This window comes from Oncorhynchus kisutch, linkage group LG6 (genome assembly GCF_002021735.2).
Source record: "Oncorhynchus kisutch isolate 150728-3 linkage group LG6, Okis_V2, whole genome shotgun sequence".
Lineage (NCBI taxonomy): Eukaryota > Metazoa > Chordata > Actinopteri > Salmoniformes > Salmonidae > Oncorhynchus > Oncorhynchus kisutch.
In genome coordinates this window covers 42347527-42367961 of record NC_034179.2, presented here as the reverse complement: position 1 = coordinate 42367961, position 20435 = coordinate 42347527, and the positions used below count along the sequence as shown (strand labels likewise).

Below are 20435 nucleotides of genomic sequence, written 5' to 3'. Positions count from 1 at the left end.
ACTTAATTTGGGAGGACAGGCTTGTGGTAATGGCTGGAGGGCCATAGGTGCAATGGCATCAAACACATTATTATGAGCTGTTCTCCCTTCAGCAGCCTCCACTGGTGGGGACTCTGCTCATGCGTCTTTCTACCCCTGCTACGTGAGGTCATGTCAGTCACTAGGCAGGTTTCCATTGACCCAGGTTTATTCAACAAAAGCAATGTCGCAAAATAAATCATTGCAACATGTATAATGGAAACGGCAGAGAGGATACATTTTCTAAAGAGTCGACAACATTTTTATCTTCTTGACAGGGTGGATTTTTCTTTTGTCTGACTTTCTTTATTGTGACAAATAATGATAAACTGTGTTTTTCAAAAAAATTCATGCAGAATAATTTTTAAGGTACGTAGGGCACTTGATATCATTAAATAACTATAAAGCTGCACTCTACATTTAATTCTAAACAGTGGGACCAAGTCATTGTTTTACAAGTCACAAGTAAGTCTCAAGTCTTAGAACTCAAGTCCCAGGTCAAGACCGACAAGTCTCAAGTCCTAAACTTTGAGTTTTGAGTCCTAAACAAGTCATAATGTGCTCTTCACCAAATGTAATACCATTTCATATTTTTAACAAGAGTAATAGTTAGTATATTACATTTACGCAAATCGTGAATGCTTTTAAAAATATTTATTTATTTATTTCCAAATAAACTTTATATTTCTATGGAAATACATCATGGCTACATCATGAGAAAGACCCGCACCTCCAACCCCCCATTGTGATCGACTATCGAGGATCGCAATCAGGCGATGTAGACTTGTACACAATCGCCCAAATGTAACACACACACACCCTCTGTGTGTGTGGTTACAGTAGGCTAACGTATGTCAATGGTTTCAGGAACAGCAGTAACATCAGGCAGGATTTAGGCTTCCAACTGCCTGACCAGTTGTAGCGCCATCTTGGGTGCACTGATCACATTCCTGCACTGACTGACAGTGTGGAGGCTTATTGATTTAACTTTATGTTAGCCTACATGCTACACTAGCAAGTTATAGCAAGTTATAAATACACTAGCAAGTTATAAATTATATAGCTGTCGGCTATATTAACCACGACTTACCGTTCTTTGTACAGCTTAAAATGTGGAAGTTGTTGCGCCTCCGTCTGTAATTTTCTTACCCCATGTTTTGCAAGTTGCAATCCGTTTTTTGATGACTACAGTGTAGTCTTTATATCCGAAAATAATAATTTTGGGTATCATCTTTCCAAGGGCTCCTTTTTCTCAGCTGGCACAATTTGATTGGCTGCTCTCCGATTCAAACTGTAATCCGTTAAATGAAGAGTTGATGCGCTGCACACTTTTCTAAAAAGCATAATTTTTATTATTTGGACAAGTCAGTTCGAGTCAAAAGGCTCAAGTCCAAGTTAAGTCATGAGTCGTTGGTGTTAAAGTCAAAGTCGAGTTGCAAGTCACCCTATTTGTCACTCGAATCTGTCTCGAGTCATGTGACTCGAGTCCACACCTCTGATTCTGAATGCCTAAGCCGACTGCTTGCTATATAAAAATGTAAACTATAAAAAATGATGGTTCTTTGCAGGACAAGGATTGTCCTGACTTTCAAGAGTTTTCTAAATTACTTCACCTTGCTTTTCTGGTTGACTGGCAAGTTTCACAATCCAACATTTTCAGATCTGCAGGAGTACAAGTTTCACCATGGCATGGACCATTGGCAATATGTTGGCAGATGAGAATTATTACAATATAATAAATGTTAATCAATTATTGCATTCTATCCATGCTAGCTTTCACGGGCTACCTGAGACATGAAACAGATTGGTGGGAGAGCATACAGGCTTTCGAAAATGTATTCATGCGCAATTTGCCTAAATGTGTAATGGAAACACTTCAACCACTTCATTTTTATTTGACACTGTAGGTTTTTGCTTATTTTGTTATAATTTTAAAAAAATGTGACGTCATTACATCCAGCTTTTTTTATCGACATAAGATAGATAAATGGACACGCACTGTAACAGGCAATTGTCGCATGTATTTTCTATGAAAACTTTCTAAATGTTTACAAAAAAAAATCACTGGACAAGTTATTGGAAACATAGCTACAGACAGTCACTCAGCAATTTTTTTATTTAGCTGGCTAGAATAATTAACCAATCTATCTAAACTTGCAGTAATCATGGCCGAATAATGACCAGACACACAGGGCACGTGCCCCCGGGCCCCTTACCTCCATGGGGCCCCCATTGATTTTGTTAGTCACTCTCATTCAGATATCATATTAACATGTCATAAGTCATGGCGAATGTGTAGAATTGCAGGAAATTAGCTTTAAAAAGGCAAGAATGTCTCTCCACCCTCTGGTAAAATGGGGTCGAGTTACAGGAAATTAGCGGTAAAATTGCACATTTTTCTCTCTGCCCCATGGCTAAATTTGTAGAATTGCAGGAATTACCTTTAAAACTATGTGGGGTCACCAAATCTCAGTTAGGGCCCCCAAAAGGCTAGAGCCAGCCCTGCTTTATAGCCTGCATGGGCTTCACATCTACTAACTATAAGATATTCTAGTAAGCCTATATGTAGAGAAATCGGCTTTGAGGCAATTGCATAGGAGATTCATCAAAAATAGTCTGAACTTGAATATAAAATTAATCAAAATATAGGCATTTTCAGTCTAGGGGCCAACACATCCGGTTTTCTTTCAGACAGTGCTCATGTTCCTTGACACAACCACCTTGACACAACCACCCTCTGAATGTAGCAATTCAGGGGAGGTCCCGATGTAATCCATTGGCAACATTGGCAACTCTTTATACGTATAGATGCGACCCAGTAGCCTTTGGACTCTAATAATTTAGTAATCCTGCTGCATTAGTCTCACCAGTATTTCCATGGCAACCGACCAGCCTCAGAGAAAGCAGAGTGAGTCAGGTATTCACCTCTAAGGGCTGGGCTTGTCTACATTCTCCACTTCCAAGTTGCCTGCTAAGTGCTGGGGGTGCCAAAGCTCTCTTGACAAGCCACCGAGGCGTGTTTCTTTGCATTAGCCACCTGAGAGATCTAAAGGAGTAATAGAACATGAACTGGAGTTTCAAGAGAGGGAAAGAAAAGAGAGAGACTAGATCATTTTGGAATTGGTTAGATTGCACACTTATGCATTAGCCTCAATGTGTGTATCAACATATGAGCTAACCATGGCCATTGTCTGAAAAGCTTTATCAGCTGATTTGTTATATTGTAATCATTTGTAAAAAGTCACCATTTTTTTAAGGAGTTGACTGTCATCATACTGTATCATTGCCAGCCCCCATTGAGTTCTTAATTTGGAACTCAGCACACATAGCAGGTGTGTAGGCTGTCTAGATAGTAATGTCCAGAAATAGCTCTCTAGCTAAATAAGTAATGTCTATGAACTGAAAAATGCATTTTGCACTAGCCTCCAACAGTAGCCTAGTTATACCCTGAATCAGCTAATAACATATATAATATGTATCCTATATGTGCAATATACAATAAGTAATGTGTAATCGATGTACCAAGGTTCTATTTAAGCAATAACGCACGACGGGGTGTGGTATATGGCCAATATACCAGGGCTGGGCTAAGGACTGTTCTTAACTATGTCGCAGCACGGAGTGCCTGGATACAGCCCTTAGCCGTGGTATATTGGCCATATACCACAAACCCCCGAGGTGTCTTGTTACTATTATAAATTGGTTACCAGCGTAAATAGAGCAGTAAAAATATGTTTTGTCATACCCGTGGTAAACGGTCTGATATACCACGGCTGTCAGCCGATCAGCATTCAGGTCTCGAACCCCCCAGTTTATAATTGGGAATAGTTATTTTCACACGGTTTCTTTATTTGGGAATAGAACCACTACACCTGTAAGTGCGCAGAATGTCAAGCGTGACGTTGCTAATGTGCACAGGTGTCGGTTGTTGAGGTGGCAGGGCAGAGTATTCTCACTGTGAGAACTTTGTTCGTTTTTGACGACGACCGAAGCATGAAAGACGAAGTCATTTTTGTAAGAAAAGATCTGGACACTTGCCAAAGTAGGCTGCTGGAATAATTATTTGCGCGCTACGCTAAATGCGAACGCGAGGCTTTATCACTCTCACGTCAACTGCTGCTGAGAACGAGATGATTTAACTCCGGATAATGTCATATTGCCCACTGAACTCGCTACCCCAAGTCTTCGCTCTGGCGGTTCAAGGTAGTGCGAAATTGCTCACAGATAACGGGGAGACAATACATTAAGACAGGAAACAGCGGCTGTGGGTCAAACAGAAGACGCATGTTGAACTATGGAGATGTATACTCCGAGGAAACTTTGCATCTTGCTGTCGTTCACATTTTTCTTGTTTTTTACAGGTAAGACAATAGTCATTTTGAGTTTGAAATAACGCAATTTATAGTAGTGGTCTTATTGTTTAGTAGGATATATGTGGATGCAAGGTGTTTTGTAACCAACATTTTCTTCGAACTGACAACACCGACAACATAAAACAATGTTCTAGCTGCCTCCGAATGACAGTACAAAACTTGACCTAATAGACAGTGGAATTTCTAATTTTGTTGTGGAGTAGTAGACGAATAAGTTCCCGTACTCGACATGGGGATTTAACCTGAAACACCTGTTCGTTTTCCTTTGGATTTGAAACAAGTGTGTTACACACAATTCTGCTGGCCAGGGAGGATTAATCCCTTTATTATAAAATGGACACACACTGCCTGAACAGTGGACTAACACTGTTTAGCAAAGTCTTGTTTCACATCACACTATCAAGCATTCTAACATCAAGTATTTTGGTCGTAATGACATTTATTTGACAATTTAACCAATGTATATATAGTTTATGGACAATGTCATGTAGAAATAGTCTTAACACTGCCATTTGTTTTTAGATTTTGACAAAGAATTTTCAGACATGGTGCATTTTTAACGAGTGGTATTCTTTCCCAGTAAAAAAAAAAAGCCCAAAAACGGAACCAAAGTATTCACTGGAAATGGGATGTAGTGGAAACTTCCTATCTCTCTTTCCCACATCTGTCCTAGGATTCTCTGCCCTTTTCAGTGTTTTGTTTCCAAAACAATCATGTGCTGATGCTGGCAATCTCACACGAGCTCATTTCACTTTATCAGGGTGTGGCATTGCCAAATAGTAATGTGTATTCCAAGGAATCATTACTTGACACAAGTTTATTGCAATCTATTCTCAAGCTTTTACCTTAAGTATGAAGTGCAGAAAATACTGCTCGGTAGCTGAACAATAACCCACCTGATTTATAAATTAGTTATCTGTTTGACTCAGCAACAGTCTACAGCAGGTGTGTCCCCTAAGATGTAGGGGCCAAGACATGGGAGGAAATGGTTGTGAATAGAGTCTTGCTAACAGGAAGATGGCTAGTTCTACTTGTATGCTTTCATTCCCATGGCTGTGTTTGTCTTCTCTTGAAAACAGGATAACCTGTGATTGTTTTGTTGCCTTTTCAATCACATAGTTGAATTATGGGGGGGGGGGGGGCGTGTGCGTGCGTTAGTTTTGTGTGTGACGTGTTAAAACTAGTGTCTTGGAACTGAAGTCTGGAGTTAAAGTAGGCTACATTAGACTAATGTATTGTAAATGCACTGCTTCACAGCAATTGTGTGTCACCCAATGCCATTAATATGACATTAAGCCAGTAGCCAGCATTGTTTTCTTTTCATCGCAGCTTCTTGCTCAGTTGGACCTTTTTAGAATCTAGGTTTGGGCAATTCAACTGTAACAGAGTAATGCTGAGACTCACTTTTCACATTTTAAAATGTATGTCAAGCAAAGTTTAGCAAACCATACACCTATATGCAGAAGTCTACTTTGAAAAATTGCCACTGAAGATGTTGCTAAAATACTTTTACTTGAGGAACATTGAAGATGCAAAGTTTGGTAGCAGAATGACAGTAAAATCTCTCACCGTTTGTGAGCACATTTTCCAAAATCTGATAAATATTTACTCCAAATTAAGATTCAAAGATTTCTGCAGAAAGAATGGGGTGTTAGCTATGATATGACGCCTTGAGTTTGAGAACATCTCTTGTTTATTGAACTGCAGTATGTGAAGTGGATCAACACCCGGTAACAGAATGACATCATGGGTCCTTAATCTGTACAACACAGAAATGCACAATTATGGATATGAATGTCAATCTCTTTATGAGGATGTTTTATCCTGAACGAGTACACAAAGGTAGAAAAATGTAATATCCTGCTTTGAATGTTTGGGTATTATTCTACACGCGGGCTATTATTCTAATGCGGTCCGCCACCAACAAGACCAAATTTGATATGATCCTATAAACAGCTCATGGGTGCTTTTACATGGAAATGACAGTTATCTATATATATTTTTTACTAGGCCATGCTCTTTGTCCTCTCAACACAGCAGCCAACAGTACATGTTGTCATGTCAGGCGCTATAAAACATACAGTAATCATATTTAATAGGACCATCTATTGCATGGTGTTAGTTACATTGTCCTGAGATCCCTAAATCAATTAGGATTGTCAAGTCTGAGCCTAGTCATTTTGGTTTTGCTCATTTGAATTCCATTAGTCTCATATGTGTTGTAATTGTTTAAAGTGACCTTGTATTGTATCCAGTACTTTACAGAATCTCATTACTGAAGAAATGTGTTTTTATAAAAAGTCTCGCTACTTGATGTGCCTGGATTTGTTTTTCCTAATTACTGGAGTGGGTAGGGGTGGGTCAAAGGAAAGCTGTACCAGTATTGTTACAATTGAAGGCTTTTTGCTCTTTCAGTCGGATCACGAGGTGGTTCAGGGTTATCTGGATAATTTGGACCTGTAATTAATGGAAAAAATCCTTAATGAATAATTAGACCCAATTTTGAACATGACCTTATACTTCCTCAAACGTAACTGTTTTAATGGACAACAAAGGATTTAAAATGCTATACTTAGAACAAGTTTAAAACGAGATGGAAGGAACAACACGCTAGTTGATTACACTTCCATTCCAGACACACCATCCCTGGGAAGATAATATCTTCATTTGTTTTCCAGGTGTGCTCTACAAAGGACTGACTTATTTAACAAGGTCATCCCATATGGGCTTCCTAGATCCTTCTGGGTTAGAGGAAAGGCGTGCCTGGGGAAGAGTGTCATGTGTAATACTTCACCTACTCTCTAGAATTCAGTGTTGTTTTTAATAGTGAGGAAGGTTCTGGACTTTATTTTAGCAACATGTCTGTCCATCAAGATACAGCATGCCTTAGTCTAGGTAGTGATCATTAGGACATGCAATGTTTCTTATTGGACAAGTCCAGGTATTCCCTCCCTCTTTGTCTGTTTCCAACGCTTTGGTGCCTAATAAACCCGACTCTGCCTGGTGTGTCCTCATCGTTTGGCGCAGTTTGTTTCCTCCCTCCACTGTATTTGGTGCAGTGCGTTGAGTTCACCCCCCCCCCCCCCCATCCTCTGGAATGCAATCTATCAAAGTTATAACAACTGTGCCTTATCTCTAATTGTTTGTTTCTTAAAATAATAGGGACTGGAGGCTTGCCTAACGGCGTTTAGAGCCTGGAATACAGGCCAAATTTGAAGTCGCTGGTCTCTTGTGTGGGACTCGATTTGTTACAGGGGATTGTGGATTTATCTGGACTATTGTTAGACGTAATGACAGAAAGAACACCAACCCATGTCACTAGTTATAACAAGGTAAAATGAGGGTTGTCCAATCTGGACCCCAAGAGAACAGTGGTCAGTTGTAATCCTGTGTATTGCCTCTGGCCATGTATTTCACATTGTGATGCATCCTTGGACCTCTGGGGAGATTGAAATTAGTTCACCCGAGTTGTGTGCTTTGCCTCTCACACAGTTATGGACAGGTATGTGAGGGCAGCTAGCATTAGTGCTAAGATAACGTTAGCAAGCGTCCTCCGCAGTTCCGCCCCTTGTTAAAGTTGCCCTCGGCTGCCTTTAATCCCAGAAAATGGCTCTGTTTCTGATAAAACTGAATGGGAAAAGCAATTCGACAATAAGCAGAGCTGCTGTGTTTAGACCTACTTATAGTGATCTCTGATCCACAGAGGGGAGAGAATGTGGGCTGAGGGAGGGGGCAACCTTTTGAAATGAAACGCAGCTCAACTAGTGGCTTCTGCCACACAGGACATCCCCCAGGCGAATGCCTCAGACAGACAGCACTTTCCTGCTGCTCTGCTCCATGACTCCCCGCATGCACTGTCCCACGAGCTACAGCAGACTACAAGCTGGCCAGGGGTCATGAGAAAAGCAGTGGGTGACTTTCCCAAGTCCCAACATGCTGTGTCTGGCCTATGGACTCCCTTAAAGACACACTCTCTCTGTGTGTGTGTGTGTGTGTGTGTGTGTTTCTGTTTCTCCCCATCTTCCTTTCTGGAAGAGGAAATGGCCTGAGCCTGCTCGACAAATGGGCAGAGGGCTGTGTACTACATTCCTCGTTATTTCCCCCATAAGTGACTGATTCATGACTGCTGCATGTTATAAGAACCTCTCCTGAGATCATTTGTATTGTGTATTGTTTGCATATGGAGGGCTGAGTTATTTTGAGTCTCCTGCTGTGTTTATTTCTCAATGTATTTGTCCCTCAGTATGGCATTGTATGTCCCTCTGTAGACACCAAACCAATGCCAGAAGATATTTATAGACTGGTTATACTGGTTTTGAAAGGGATGTCCCAAATTATAACAACGAAATGTCTTGTAAAATGACATGTCAAGCCTATAACAATGACATGCATGTCAAACCTACAGAGTCATTTCAAACAATCTGCTTACTAATTACTATTTACAAACCTTCAAGATTATCGGGTGACATGACAGGCTGTCAAGCTGCTTTGCTAGCGACTCTCTCCTCTCTGCTCACGCACCCCGACAGGCTGCTGATGTCAAACCTCTCCTCCATCTCTCTGCCTTTTTGGGAGGCATTACAGTAAGCAATTACAATGCGGCCTAAGAACTAACAGGTCAACAACTGAGATGACACACACTGATAAATGTTGCTGTCTGTCAGATTCCAGCTACGGGGGGGGGGGGGGGGTCTATTGTTGCGTCTAACATTTATCCTCAAACTATGTGAAGTGCTTTGAGCTACTGGAAAAGCATTACATACTGTAGTGTAATACTGTAATTGTAATTGATTAACCATTCTGTTAAGATGGACCTTATTTTTATGGTGCAATTGCTATAACATTTTGATGATCATATCTTTTCATGTGCAAACTAGTTTCCCTGCAGGTATTGTGGTTTGTGTACTGTTTACTATGATGAAAGCCATTAAATTGGTGTCATAATACAGTCATATTGTCCTCTGCGTAAGTCTGCCCCCAATCTGAATCCCCAACTCCCCTTATACACATTTTTGATGATTGAAAGAAAGATACCAGTATTCATCTCAAATCCCTGCTCACCTATTTGTCATTCTGGTTGGGGCAGGTGATATCGCTAGGTGTCGGAGTCGATTAATTGCAATTGGACAAGTGTGCTTTCTTATGCTTGGATTTCCCTTATGGGCAAAACCCCACTTATTCTGTCTCTGCTATAAAATGACTGTGTAATGTTCTCTGAAATCCACTGTAATCCCATACGGCAAGTCAAGGCCCAGGCTCCATCAGCCAATGCCCCTACTGCAGCATGCAGCTGACGTCTTAGAAGGCACCCGCTAGCTACACCAGAGCCTTACAGGCAGGAAGGAATAGCATTGCAATAGTCCTGGTGAATGTCCATACACGCACACATTCCAGCCTTTGCACCACCTGTTTGTTATATACATCAGAGGTATTTCCAGAGAACCAAACTACTCAACTCTTAACAAATTGATAATTACACTTTGCCGATTCCACCCAGAGTAATTGTGTATGCAGTAGCAGCAACGCAGCAGCCAGCCTTGTGGAAAAAGTCATTATATCCACACTATTAAGTGAAGCCCTTCAGGGCAGAGTGGATGTTGCACTTTCCTAGTGAGGGGAGGAGCAAGTGATCAAGAGGCATTGTGTAACGTGGGCTAGGAGTCACCCTAAATGTCACGGCGCTGTGCTCTTCTCCCATCATACACCCTCAACCCCCCCCCCCCCCCCCCCACACACACACACACACACACACACACATTCACACAGTCATTCCTGTCCAGCACCTCCGTAGCCAGTAGTGTCTTGCAGGTCCGTGCCCCTCAAGCCTCTGCCTGCCCAGCAGAGCTTTCCCCCAGGGGGGACAGGTCAACTTGTCAGCCTAGCCTCCCCCCGCTTCCCTTGTCTCATCAGCACGTCTCATCAGCACATCTCAGGTCAACCAGGAGGTTAGATCTAGGGGGACTCATTACACTGAAAGCAAGCCTGGAAAGGAGGCAAAAGCACGTATTGTGTGTGTCTGTTGGTTTGTATGTCTACAGTGCTTGTTTTATATATAGATCTGTAGGCGAGCCTTCACTTGTTGGCCTTATCCTTTTATTTGCTCTTACCTTCCCTACAATCATCCTCTCTCAGCCTTTCCATGGTGCTGTGCAATTATAGGATTTCATCCAAAGGGGTGTTTTTGGTCACAACCGTGCTCTGGGGCCATATGATGTCATTATTTTGGTATCGTGGAGGTGCAGCTTTCAAACTTCAGACTGTAATTGTTGTTTATGAAAGGCATCCCCCAGTGTCAGTGTGCTGTACACATTTATAATGTACTCAACATCTTTCATACATTTCTGCACGATATCTTAGGGCAGGGGTACTCGAGTACTATTTGAGAAAATCTGGTCACGTATTTCCTCGGTGGCAAAGGTCCGGATGGATAATGTAATTTATCGGCATAGTAACAAATTCCCACCTCGCAACCCATGTGACCCCCAAAGTGTTCACACCCCTCTTGTTGGTGAAGAGCGAATTTGCAGTTTTAAAGCTAATTTCCTGCAATTCTACGCATTCGATGTCTTATTTGTGTTTATTATACCGTGGGTTCGAAGCCCTATGTTGTTTTTTTGTTGGGTGGAGGGGGAGACCTGCGGTCCATATTGACCCCGGTCCGGATCGCCAGTTGAGAATGAGAGGTCTTAGGGTGTCCAATCAAAAATAGATGTTTCGACCAATAGGTAAAATAATGTTAATTGTGTAGATAATCTTCTAAAATAACCAGTTCCATGTCTCTATCATAATCCGTTCCAAACTTATTGGTGTTTTTAACCCTTGTAGGATGGTCAAAATTGTGAGAATTAAGGCTACCTGGCAGGCTTTTCGTTGAACTCATCTTTCTTCTCAAATCCAGAGGCCATAAACCAATAATAGAGGTAAGATGGATATTGCAAAGTTTTTTTTCTCACAAACAAGCGTATCTCTGTGAAATGCCAACAAAAGTTTTTATTTATTTTCAAAGCGTTTAACATTTTATTCAGCTCGTGTCATGCAAATTTAGCTATTTGCGACCTGCGGAAACAACTTGGAAGACGAACAAAATGTAAAACCCTCAAGTTTTGGAGAGAAAGCTGCAGAGCTCTGTGCTTATTATCGGATGCATTAGGTTCCGAAACTCTTTAAAAAAACTTTTTTTTTTAAGAATCATATTTGTCATCACCAAAGTGCGTTTTCAATAACTCTGGGCAGAGCCAGTGGACACCCTAGATATCTCCATTTCACAATTTCTGTCAGTCTCCCTCGTCATCTGAGAATTGTCCTAATTAAATCATCCTTTTTTGGAGAAATAAAGATGGAACACTAATCAAATTCAGAACCTCGAGTGGGTTGGTTGTTCCCAAAAACAGTTTCTCATTTGTCAAAAAAGTGTTGTACAATTTCTGTGACCCTTGCAAAAGGAATTGCTTGATAGACTTTTGAGCCAAAAAAGCTTTTCTGCCATCACTCATAATTTACAATACCCTACCAGCATTAAATGGTCACTAAAAGGCATTGATTTGAAGGAATATGCCTCTGGGGTTGACTTTCCCATCGCTGTCCCCAGTTGTTCATAATCAACATTGCTATGGCCCTTTCAGCATTGCTTGGCCATAATGTTTGAAGTGAAGTAATAACACTATTCTGTGTGTGAGGAAGAACAATGGAATTTAAAAAGCATATCATGTGCTTTAAACTAATTGCAAACTATGCTATTCAGTGGTTCCCAAACCTCTCCTCAAATATGCCTAGATGTTCCACTTATAGTAGTTGAACCATTCCAGTACTAGCACAGCTGATTTCAACTAATCAAGGGCTTAGTGATTAGTTGAATCAGGTGTGCTAGTTATAGAATAGTACAAATAAGTGAAACAGCGAGAGGTGCTCAAGTATAGGTTCGGAAAACACTGCTTTACGCTAATACCACGTGTTATTTCTATCTCTTTGAATGTTTCCGCCTCACCAATGTCCTTCTCCGCCTTTGGATTGTCCCTTTCTACTGGCAATTGAGAAATTTCCCCTCGTGTGGTGGTTTCTCGCTTTTTCTGTATGCATCTACAGTATAAAGGAACAGCACCGTACCGCAGGCAGAGAGCTTCCATAATCTCTCTGGATGTCTTTGAAGAGGTAGATGTTTTTAAACTGAATGCTAAACAGGATCTATCAGGATTAAGTCTGGATTTGAGGCTGTCTAGCTTAGCTTGACTTTTTTTTTTTAAAGTTGAGGGGTGGAATGAATATGTAAATACTACTATGTCAACCAATCTCTGTACAAATAATACATTTTCTTGAGGGAAACTCCACCTTGAGATCTGGTGATTCGAATATATGCGTAAGATCTGTAGGTAAATGGGTACTCTAGGTTTAGACAGCCACAAATTATGCTTAACTGGTCATCATTGCCATTTTGTTAGTCTCTCAATTGAAAGCTTTCCCTCAGTGGTCATTGACGTTTTGAAACTTCATTAGGGACTGTTCATTACAGCCATTGATTTCCCAGGGAGTTACGATCCATGGGAGTCATGTCCATTAACCTGGCATTAAGCACAGTTTGCTAGGTGGGTGGGGCACTCAGGTTTGGTTTTGTTTGGCTTTTCCACACTAACTCTTTGCCCAGAAATATACCAATGACAACATGATGCAGCATATGAACTTGGGGTAGTCTCGGCCTCTATCCAGAAGACTCTGCGGTAGGTTCTGACCCTCCATTTGGGAAATGCTGCTGAATTGCCCTCACTTTGAGGTGAGAAAGGCTTCACTGTGATGCTTGGCAGCAAGTGGTGAGTTGGACCACACCAGAAGATGATTTGGTTTTGACTGTTCTACTTAACTGGGCACACACTATACAGAGTCTCTCAAATCCATATGATGAAATGGCCCGAAAGAAATGCAGTACACTATGACGGCAAACCCCCAGCAATCTTCCAACTGACATTCAGAGCCAACTCCAAATCAGTAAATTTCCCTAACGCTCTTTGCATATCCTTATATTTTCTATTCCTGTGTAAACCCTTCACCAACAGCGACTCAGTTTCCATTTATTTCGTCCCTCTATTCATTTTGCCCAGGTCCTCTTGGGTGACACGACTGGCTTTCTCATACCTTTCCTTTTAATCTCCTCCCTAATCACTCGCCTGTCTCTCCCTAACTCCACACCTAAGCAGTTGAATTTGTTACAGAAAATAATCACCTCCCATCGCAGTTAATAACACATTTTCACATTCCTCACAGAGGACTTGAGTTCTATGGCGTTACCACTGTTTTACCTGAAGACTTCAAAGTTGGGTACACGGATATGTAAATAGTTGTTCGCGCACATGTTATGGTGTCAGATTGTTCTTGTCATTCTACTAGTGTGTCATGTTTAGTTAGCTCAGACCCTGGAGATGTGTGGACTTTAACTTTTACATGGCTTCTGAAGGGCCCGCTGAGTGTCCGCGTATTCATTATACTGCCTGTGTGTGTGTGTGTGTGTGCACGCAGAAGATACAAGGACATACTGAGCTGGAGATTTGCCTGTTTGATCGAGCTTGTGAGGATTAGACTGGGATGATGCAGGAATTGTGGATTATCAGCAAATTAGCTCGCTGGGCTTTAATCTAAGAACCGGGCGAAGCTCAGCCTCGAGTGGACAGGGTGTGTGTTGTGGGGGCTGCTTTGTGAATTCAAATAATATTAGGGGGGGTGGGTATTGTCTGCTATTTAATTTTATGATGGTGGTGGGTGAATGAGACAGACGGACACAGACTCACCTTTGACTCGCCTGGCCCTGTTTTATAGCCTGTTATTTTGAGAATGCAGGATTTTAAAAACAAATTGTTTTTGTCACGTACGCAAGTGTGTGTATGTGTGCCTGCATCTAAGAGTTGGATGTGTGGAGTCGGTGCTAATTTTCTCTGACTATTTAAATAGCTAAAGGACAAAGGGATAGAATATGTAACCATGTAGTATTTAACAGATGTTGTATTTCATTAAACCTAATGTGAAATATCACGTTCTAAAAAACAGATACGGGAAGGCTCTCTCGTCCAAAATGACAGAGCCCGGTGAAAGATGTGTAGGACATTACCAGTAAAAAATATTTAAAAACCCACCATTGATATCACAGCTGAAAATTGAACAAAATGAGACTGGTAAGCCTTCTTACCACCTGAGCAATACCTCATGAATACCATTTAGAGAAACGAACGGCTGCATAAATTACTTCAAATATCTATTTTTCCTCTTTGCTATTTTGAAGTGAAGGATAGGCTCTTTCTTCTCAGTACTGGCTTAGATAGTTCCAGTAGTGTGAGCAGGAGCCAGCGCAGCCCCTCTGAAACCTGCTTGGAGCAGATAAGTCGCACCCGTGGAGGGGGCCCCGTCAGCCCCTTGTACCCTAGCACACTCCTTTTCTATTTCTGGTGGCACAATGTAAGGTAAATGTGGCGCCGTTCACATGACTGACTGTGCACCTTGAGGGGGAAAAAAAGACAAACATCTGACACATTAATTTCTCAAAGATGTGCAGAGGGGAAGGCAAGTTGCTTACACCACTCATTTACAACATACTTTTAGCGTAGCTAGCATGTCCAGTTTTTTTATTTGTCCCTGTGTGTCCATTGGAATCACGGTCCAATCTGAGGAATAGCGTTTTCCGCTTGTTCCATGCCATGCTTCACTCTGCACCAGAGGCCTCTGGGTCGTTGGCCACTCCAGCGTATTACAACTCCTAACTAGCACACCAAAGGACAGTATTTAAAAACAATAAAACATTTGGTAACCAAAACACAAAGAATATAATTGAATCTATTTGCTGTATATTAAGGCTTTTTGAGGTGATGCATTGCTTTTTCAATGGACTTCCTAATGGATCGTGGTGAACATTTATTGACATACAGTTGAAGTGGGAAGTTTACATACACTTAGGTTGGAGTCATTTAAAACTCGTTTTTCAACAACTCCACATTTCTTGCTAACAAAGTAGTTTTGGCAAGTCAGTTAAGACATCTACTTTGTGCATGACACAAGTAATTCTTTCAACTTGTTACAGACAGATTATTTCACTTATAATTCACTGTATCACAATTCCAGTGGATCAGAAGTTTACATTCACTACGGCTTTAGAAGCTTCTGATGGGCTAGTTGACATCATTTGAGTCAATTGGAGGTGTACCTGTGGATGCATTTCAATGTGTACCTTCAAACTCAGTGCCTCTTAGCTTGACATCATGCGAAAATCAAAAGAAACCAGCCAAGACCTCTGCAAAAAAAATTGTAGACCTCCAGTCTGGTTCATACTTGGGAGCAATTCCCAAATGTCTGAAGGTACCATGTTCATCTGTATAAACACCATGAGACCACGCAGCCGTCGTACCGCTCAGGAAGGAGACGTGTTCTGTCTCCTAGAGATGAACGTACTTTGGTGCGAGAAGGGCAAATCAATCGCGAACAACAGCAGAGGACCTTGTGAAGATGCTGGAGGAAACGGGTACAAAAGTATCTATATCCACAGTAAAACAAGTCCTATATCGACAAAGGTTCTCTGGTCTGATGAAACAAAAATAGAACTGTTTGGCCATAATGACCATCGTTATGTTTGGAGGATAAAGGGGAGGCTTGGCTTGCAAGCCATAGAACACCATCCCAACCGTGAAGCAGCATCATGTTGTGGGGGTGCTTTGCTGCAGGAGGGCTGGTGCACTTCGTAGGAAAATTGTGTGGATATATTGAGGCAACATCTCAAGACATCAATCAGGAAGTTAAAGCTTGGTCGCAAATGGGTCTTCCAAATGGACAATGACCCCAAGCATACTTCCAAAGTTGTGGCAAAATAGCTTAAGGACAACAAAGTCAAGTTATTGGCGTGGCCATCACAAAGCCCTGACCTCAATCCTATAGAAAATGTGTGGGCAGAACTGGAAAAAGTGTGTGCAAGCAAGGAGGCATACAAACCGGACTCAGTTACACCAGCTCTGTCAGGTTGAATGGGCCAAAATTCACCCAGCTTATTGTGGGAAGCTTGTGAAAGGCTACCTGAAACATTTCACCCAAGTTAAGCAATTTAAAGGCAATGCTACCAAATATAAATTGAGTGTATGTAAACTTCTGACCTACTGGGAATGTGATGAAAGAAATAAAAGCTGAAATAAATAATTCTCTCTACTATTATTCTGACATTTCACATCCTTAAAATAAAGTGGTGATTCTAACTGTCCTAAGACAGGTAATTTTTACTAAAATGTAATGTCAGGAATTGAACTGTTTAAATGTATTTGGCTAAGGTGTATGTAAACTTCTGACTTCAACTGTAGATTGCTGTATTGCTGAATGGATAGAATCACTTTAAAGGTGTTTTTCAAAAGGTTTGGCATGGTGTATCTTTAGGCTGTGTAAATTTCATTTTCGACCCTCTATCCCCTCTCCATTTAGTGATTTGTTTGTTCAGGGTGTAGGCGTGCAAGGCATCCCCAAGGGACGAATAGGGCCGATCCATGCTACTCCCACTGCCCATATCTGAGAAGGGAGGATATGGCTATCGCCCATCAAGTAATTATAGGCTCAATCCCGATGGAGGCTCCTACCTGCTGTAGGCTACATGAGAGTTTAGTGCTCTCACTCGATCAGAGAAGATTGGGTGCCAAACGATCAAGACCCTTTGAATCGAGAGAAAATAGGTTTTTAGAGGACACAATAGTGACGTCCAAAATGGACGGTTTATGCATGTAGTCGAGTAACTAACTGCCATCTATTATATGTTGCATTTGTTATTTTCATGACACGCACTGTCTGGCGTAGTTGTCATCTGTTCAGTAGATCGCTTTATTGGTGATAATTTCAAACCCCTCCTTTTTATAGACCTGTCTCGTTCTCTTCCAGCTCTCGCTCTCTCTGTGGTCATGTTATTGTTGTGCTTCTTTTTCTTTGGCTTCTATTTAATAATGAATACTCAATGTGCAATTATAAATTATATACATTTTAATCAAAACACAGCTGTAGACAGAAGTCAAGGATCAAACATACAAATGATGTCTCGTGAGTTCTGCAAAATAGGAAAAGTCCAAGTTCCTTTTAATATGCTTGCAGTCAACCCCTAGTGATGTAACTGCCTACGTCAACACCTTCTACTCATGAGACCAAGCCCATGCATATACAGTTATACAAACTTGCAGGAGAGAACAATAGTTCCTGTCTTTTCTAAGGGCGCATCAGTAATATTCCACTGCCCAAGTTGCTATGTAGTGGTATGTTGACTTGTCTCTTTCACTCATCTGCAGGGTTCTGTGTCTAATTTCTTTTAGCTTTGAGGCGCTTTCTCAGACTCTGACTGTTTCTTATAAGATGCAGAGACTAGAAAAGAACAGTGGAACAAACCTTATAATGCATATATATATTGCTAATCTGTAGTCCAGGGCCATATAAATGTAGTGGCAGAGGGGTCTTATAGCCCTTCCCCTTCTATTAATACAACATAAGCATAATCAATTATTATAATACATCAATCATTTGGTGCAGAAGTGGATCCTGGGGCCGGGCCTTATAGTTATGCTGTGTTTTACACTACACAGGAACGACAGACCACTCAAGTACAAGAGGCCCATTTCAGGAGCCCATGCATTATTTCACAGGCGTAGGGACGGCACCACACACGGGCAGAACTCCCCACAGACGCCAACGTGTCAGAGAGAGGTGTTATAAAACAATAAGTGGTTTCGATTTCTTTTTTTACATTATATACACTATGCATTATGTGGGTTGAATGGTATAACAGAATCAAACAATTAATACAAGTCCCATGATGGTAGTGACTGCCCATTTACTGCTTATCACATGTTAACCATTAATCCACATTACTTTAATAAAATATTTCAGTGTATATTACGGTTAGTTTTATTTGACGTTTTTTTAATTCTAACTCAGTTTAGGCAACAGCTCTAGATATATCTGACAAAATCAGTATTTTAAGTAAATAAGTCATGCTTGTATGACTACTGAATACCACCTACCAATCACTTAGATCATGTATTTTCAGGTAGAGATAGAGCAGTTGCTTCGCGAGGTATCACTCAATCACACTTTTTTCTGTCTATTCTCTATCTCTCCGTGTCTGCTACACACTAACCTAAGTAGCTGGTGTAAAATTAACTGACCGAACAAAGTAGGAACACAATAGATTATTGTCATTGTAGTTTAGCACAGTAAACATGGTAATTTAACTATGTAGGATATGGGCCTGTTGGCAACTACAACTCCCTACTACATTGCACAGTCCGTGCTTGATCTAAAGTGCGTTCAGTTCGTTTGCATGTTTGCTATGTCGGGGAACTGTTTGTACTGAATGTCACATTTCCCCAAAATGTTCTTGAACAGACTTTGAGGTACATTTGCTCCCGTTTGGTGGGTGTGGCAAGGTGTGACTTGATGCAATTTGTGACGTATTTAAAGAGCAGTGGCCATGCTGACAGCATTCCCCAACCTACAACACAACCTCTCCCTGTTTTTCAACTGGTCATAAAAACGTACTGAACACAGCCCTGATTTGTCGCTAGAGAATTGGTCAATTAGTTGTATAACGCTGGAACCGCCATAGGCCAACGTCCACTGGTGTTGGATTTTGTAAATAAATAAAATATGCAAAAAAATACTGTCCTGGTCCTTCCCTGACTTTTCCTAAATGTTTTTTAACACTACTCATTTTCAGAATTTTGAAATCATACACAGGTGTTTTTTTTTTACACCTATTCCTAACTTAATCATCAGACTGTGTTGTACCCAGCCAGGTGCTAATGAGTCTCTCACACACTGAATGGATAGATAATTATGCACCTTAACAATTCAATTTAAATTAAGCCTAACTGAATGAGGGCGACTAGGTTGATTTTAAATTTAGAAAGACAACAGTGTAATGATCAGTTTGTCAGCCGGCCCATCAAAACTAAACCAAAACTAATTTCACACATAAGCATTAGCCAAATACAAGATTACATTTATAATCTGATGAGTGACAATATTAGGCCTATCAATTGTACATGAAGAGATGGGCACATCTTGTAACTGATGCAGGGAAAGGAGCATCACTTTATCAAATCCTCCTTCAGTCACATGGTAACATTTTGATATAGTATCTGAAAGAGTGTTTTCTGCAGTTTCTAAGACACCTTTGTAAAATAACTCTCAAAATTCAAGAGGTGCAGCACTTTTCCAAATTTCACTTTTTCCAGCAATATCTGAGAAGTCCATGCATTCAGCACATCAAATCAAAGTTTATTTGTCATGTGCGCTGAACCGGTGCAGACCATACAGTGAAATGCTAACCAACAATGCCATTTTTAAGTAAAAAATAGGCAAACAATAGATAAGAAATGAATAAAAGTAGCGAGGCTATATTCAGGTAATATATTTAATGTAGGTATAGTTAAAGTGACTATGCATAGATGATAAACGGAGTAGTAGTAGTAGCAGCAGCATGAAGGGGGGGGGGGGACAATACAAATAGTCCGAGTAGCCATTGGATTACCTGTTCAGGAGTCTAATGGCTTGGGGGTAAAAGCTGTTGAAGCCTTTTGGTCCTAGACTTGGCGCTCCAGTACCGCTCGCCATGCCAATTTTTAGGGACTTCCTCTGACACCGCCTGGTGTAGAGGTCCTGGATGGCAGGCAGCTTAGCCCCAGTGATGTACTGGGCCGTATGCACTACCTTCTGTAGTTGCCGTACCAGGCAGCGATGCAACCAGGATGCTCTCGATGTTGCAGCTGTAGAACCTTTTGAGGATCACATGACCTCACGCGCATTGCTCTGGCTACTAAGCAAACACTAAAATTAAAATAAAAAATCCAGCAGAAAAGACAGAACAAATATTATGGTTAAACTCATACTAATTGATAAAAAAAAACTAAAACATTGGAATAAAAAAAAGGTAATCTTTAAATTACATCATAAATAGGATGGATGGATTTGTCACACATGCAGCTAACACAAATATATGGAAGTGTCTGCTCTACCCAAAATTACAGACAACTAATTGCAGCATTACCGCAAAAATGG

At 41.0% G+C, this 20435-nt stretch overlaps 1 protein-coding gene across 1 annotated transcript in view; it reads left to right on the top strand.

The window, feature by feature from the left end:
* Positions 1 to 3885: 3885 nt before the first annotated feature.
* esama (endothelial cell adhesion molecule a) overlaps positions 3886 to 20435 on the top strand; it is a 66241-nt gene continuing 49691 nt past the window's right edge. The window contains exon 1 of the mRNA XM_031826772.1: positions 3886 to 4379. Within this exon, the coding sequence (XP_031682632.1) occupies positions 4313 to 4379 (67 nt within the window). The 5' untranslated portion in view covers positions 3886 to 4312. The remainder of the gene's footprint in view (positions 4380 to 20435) is intronic.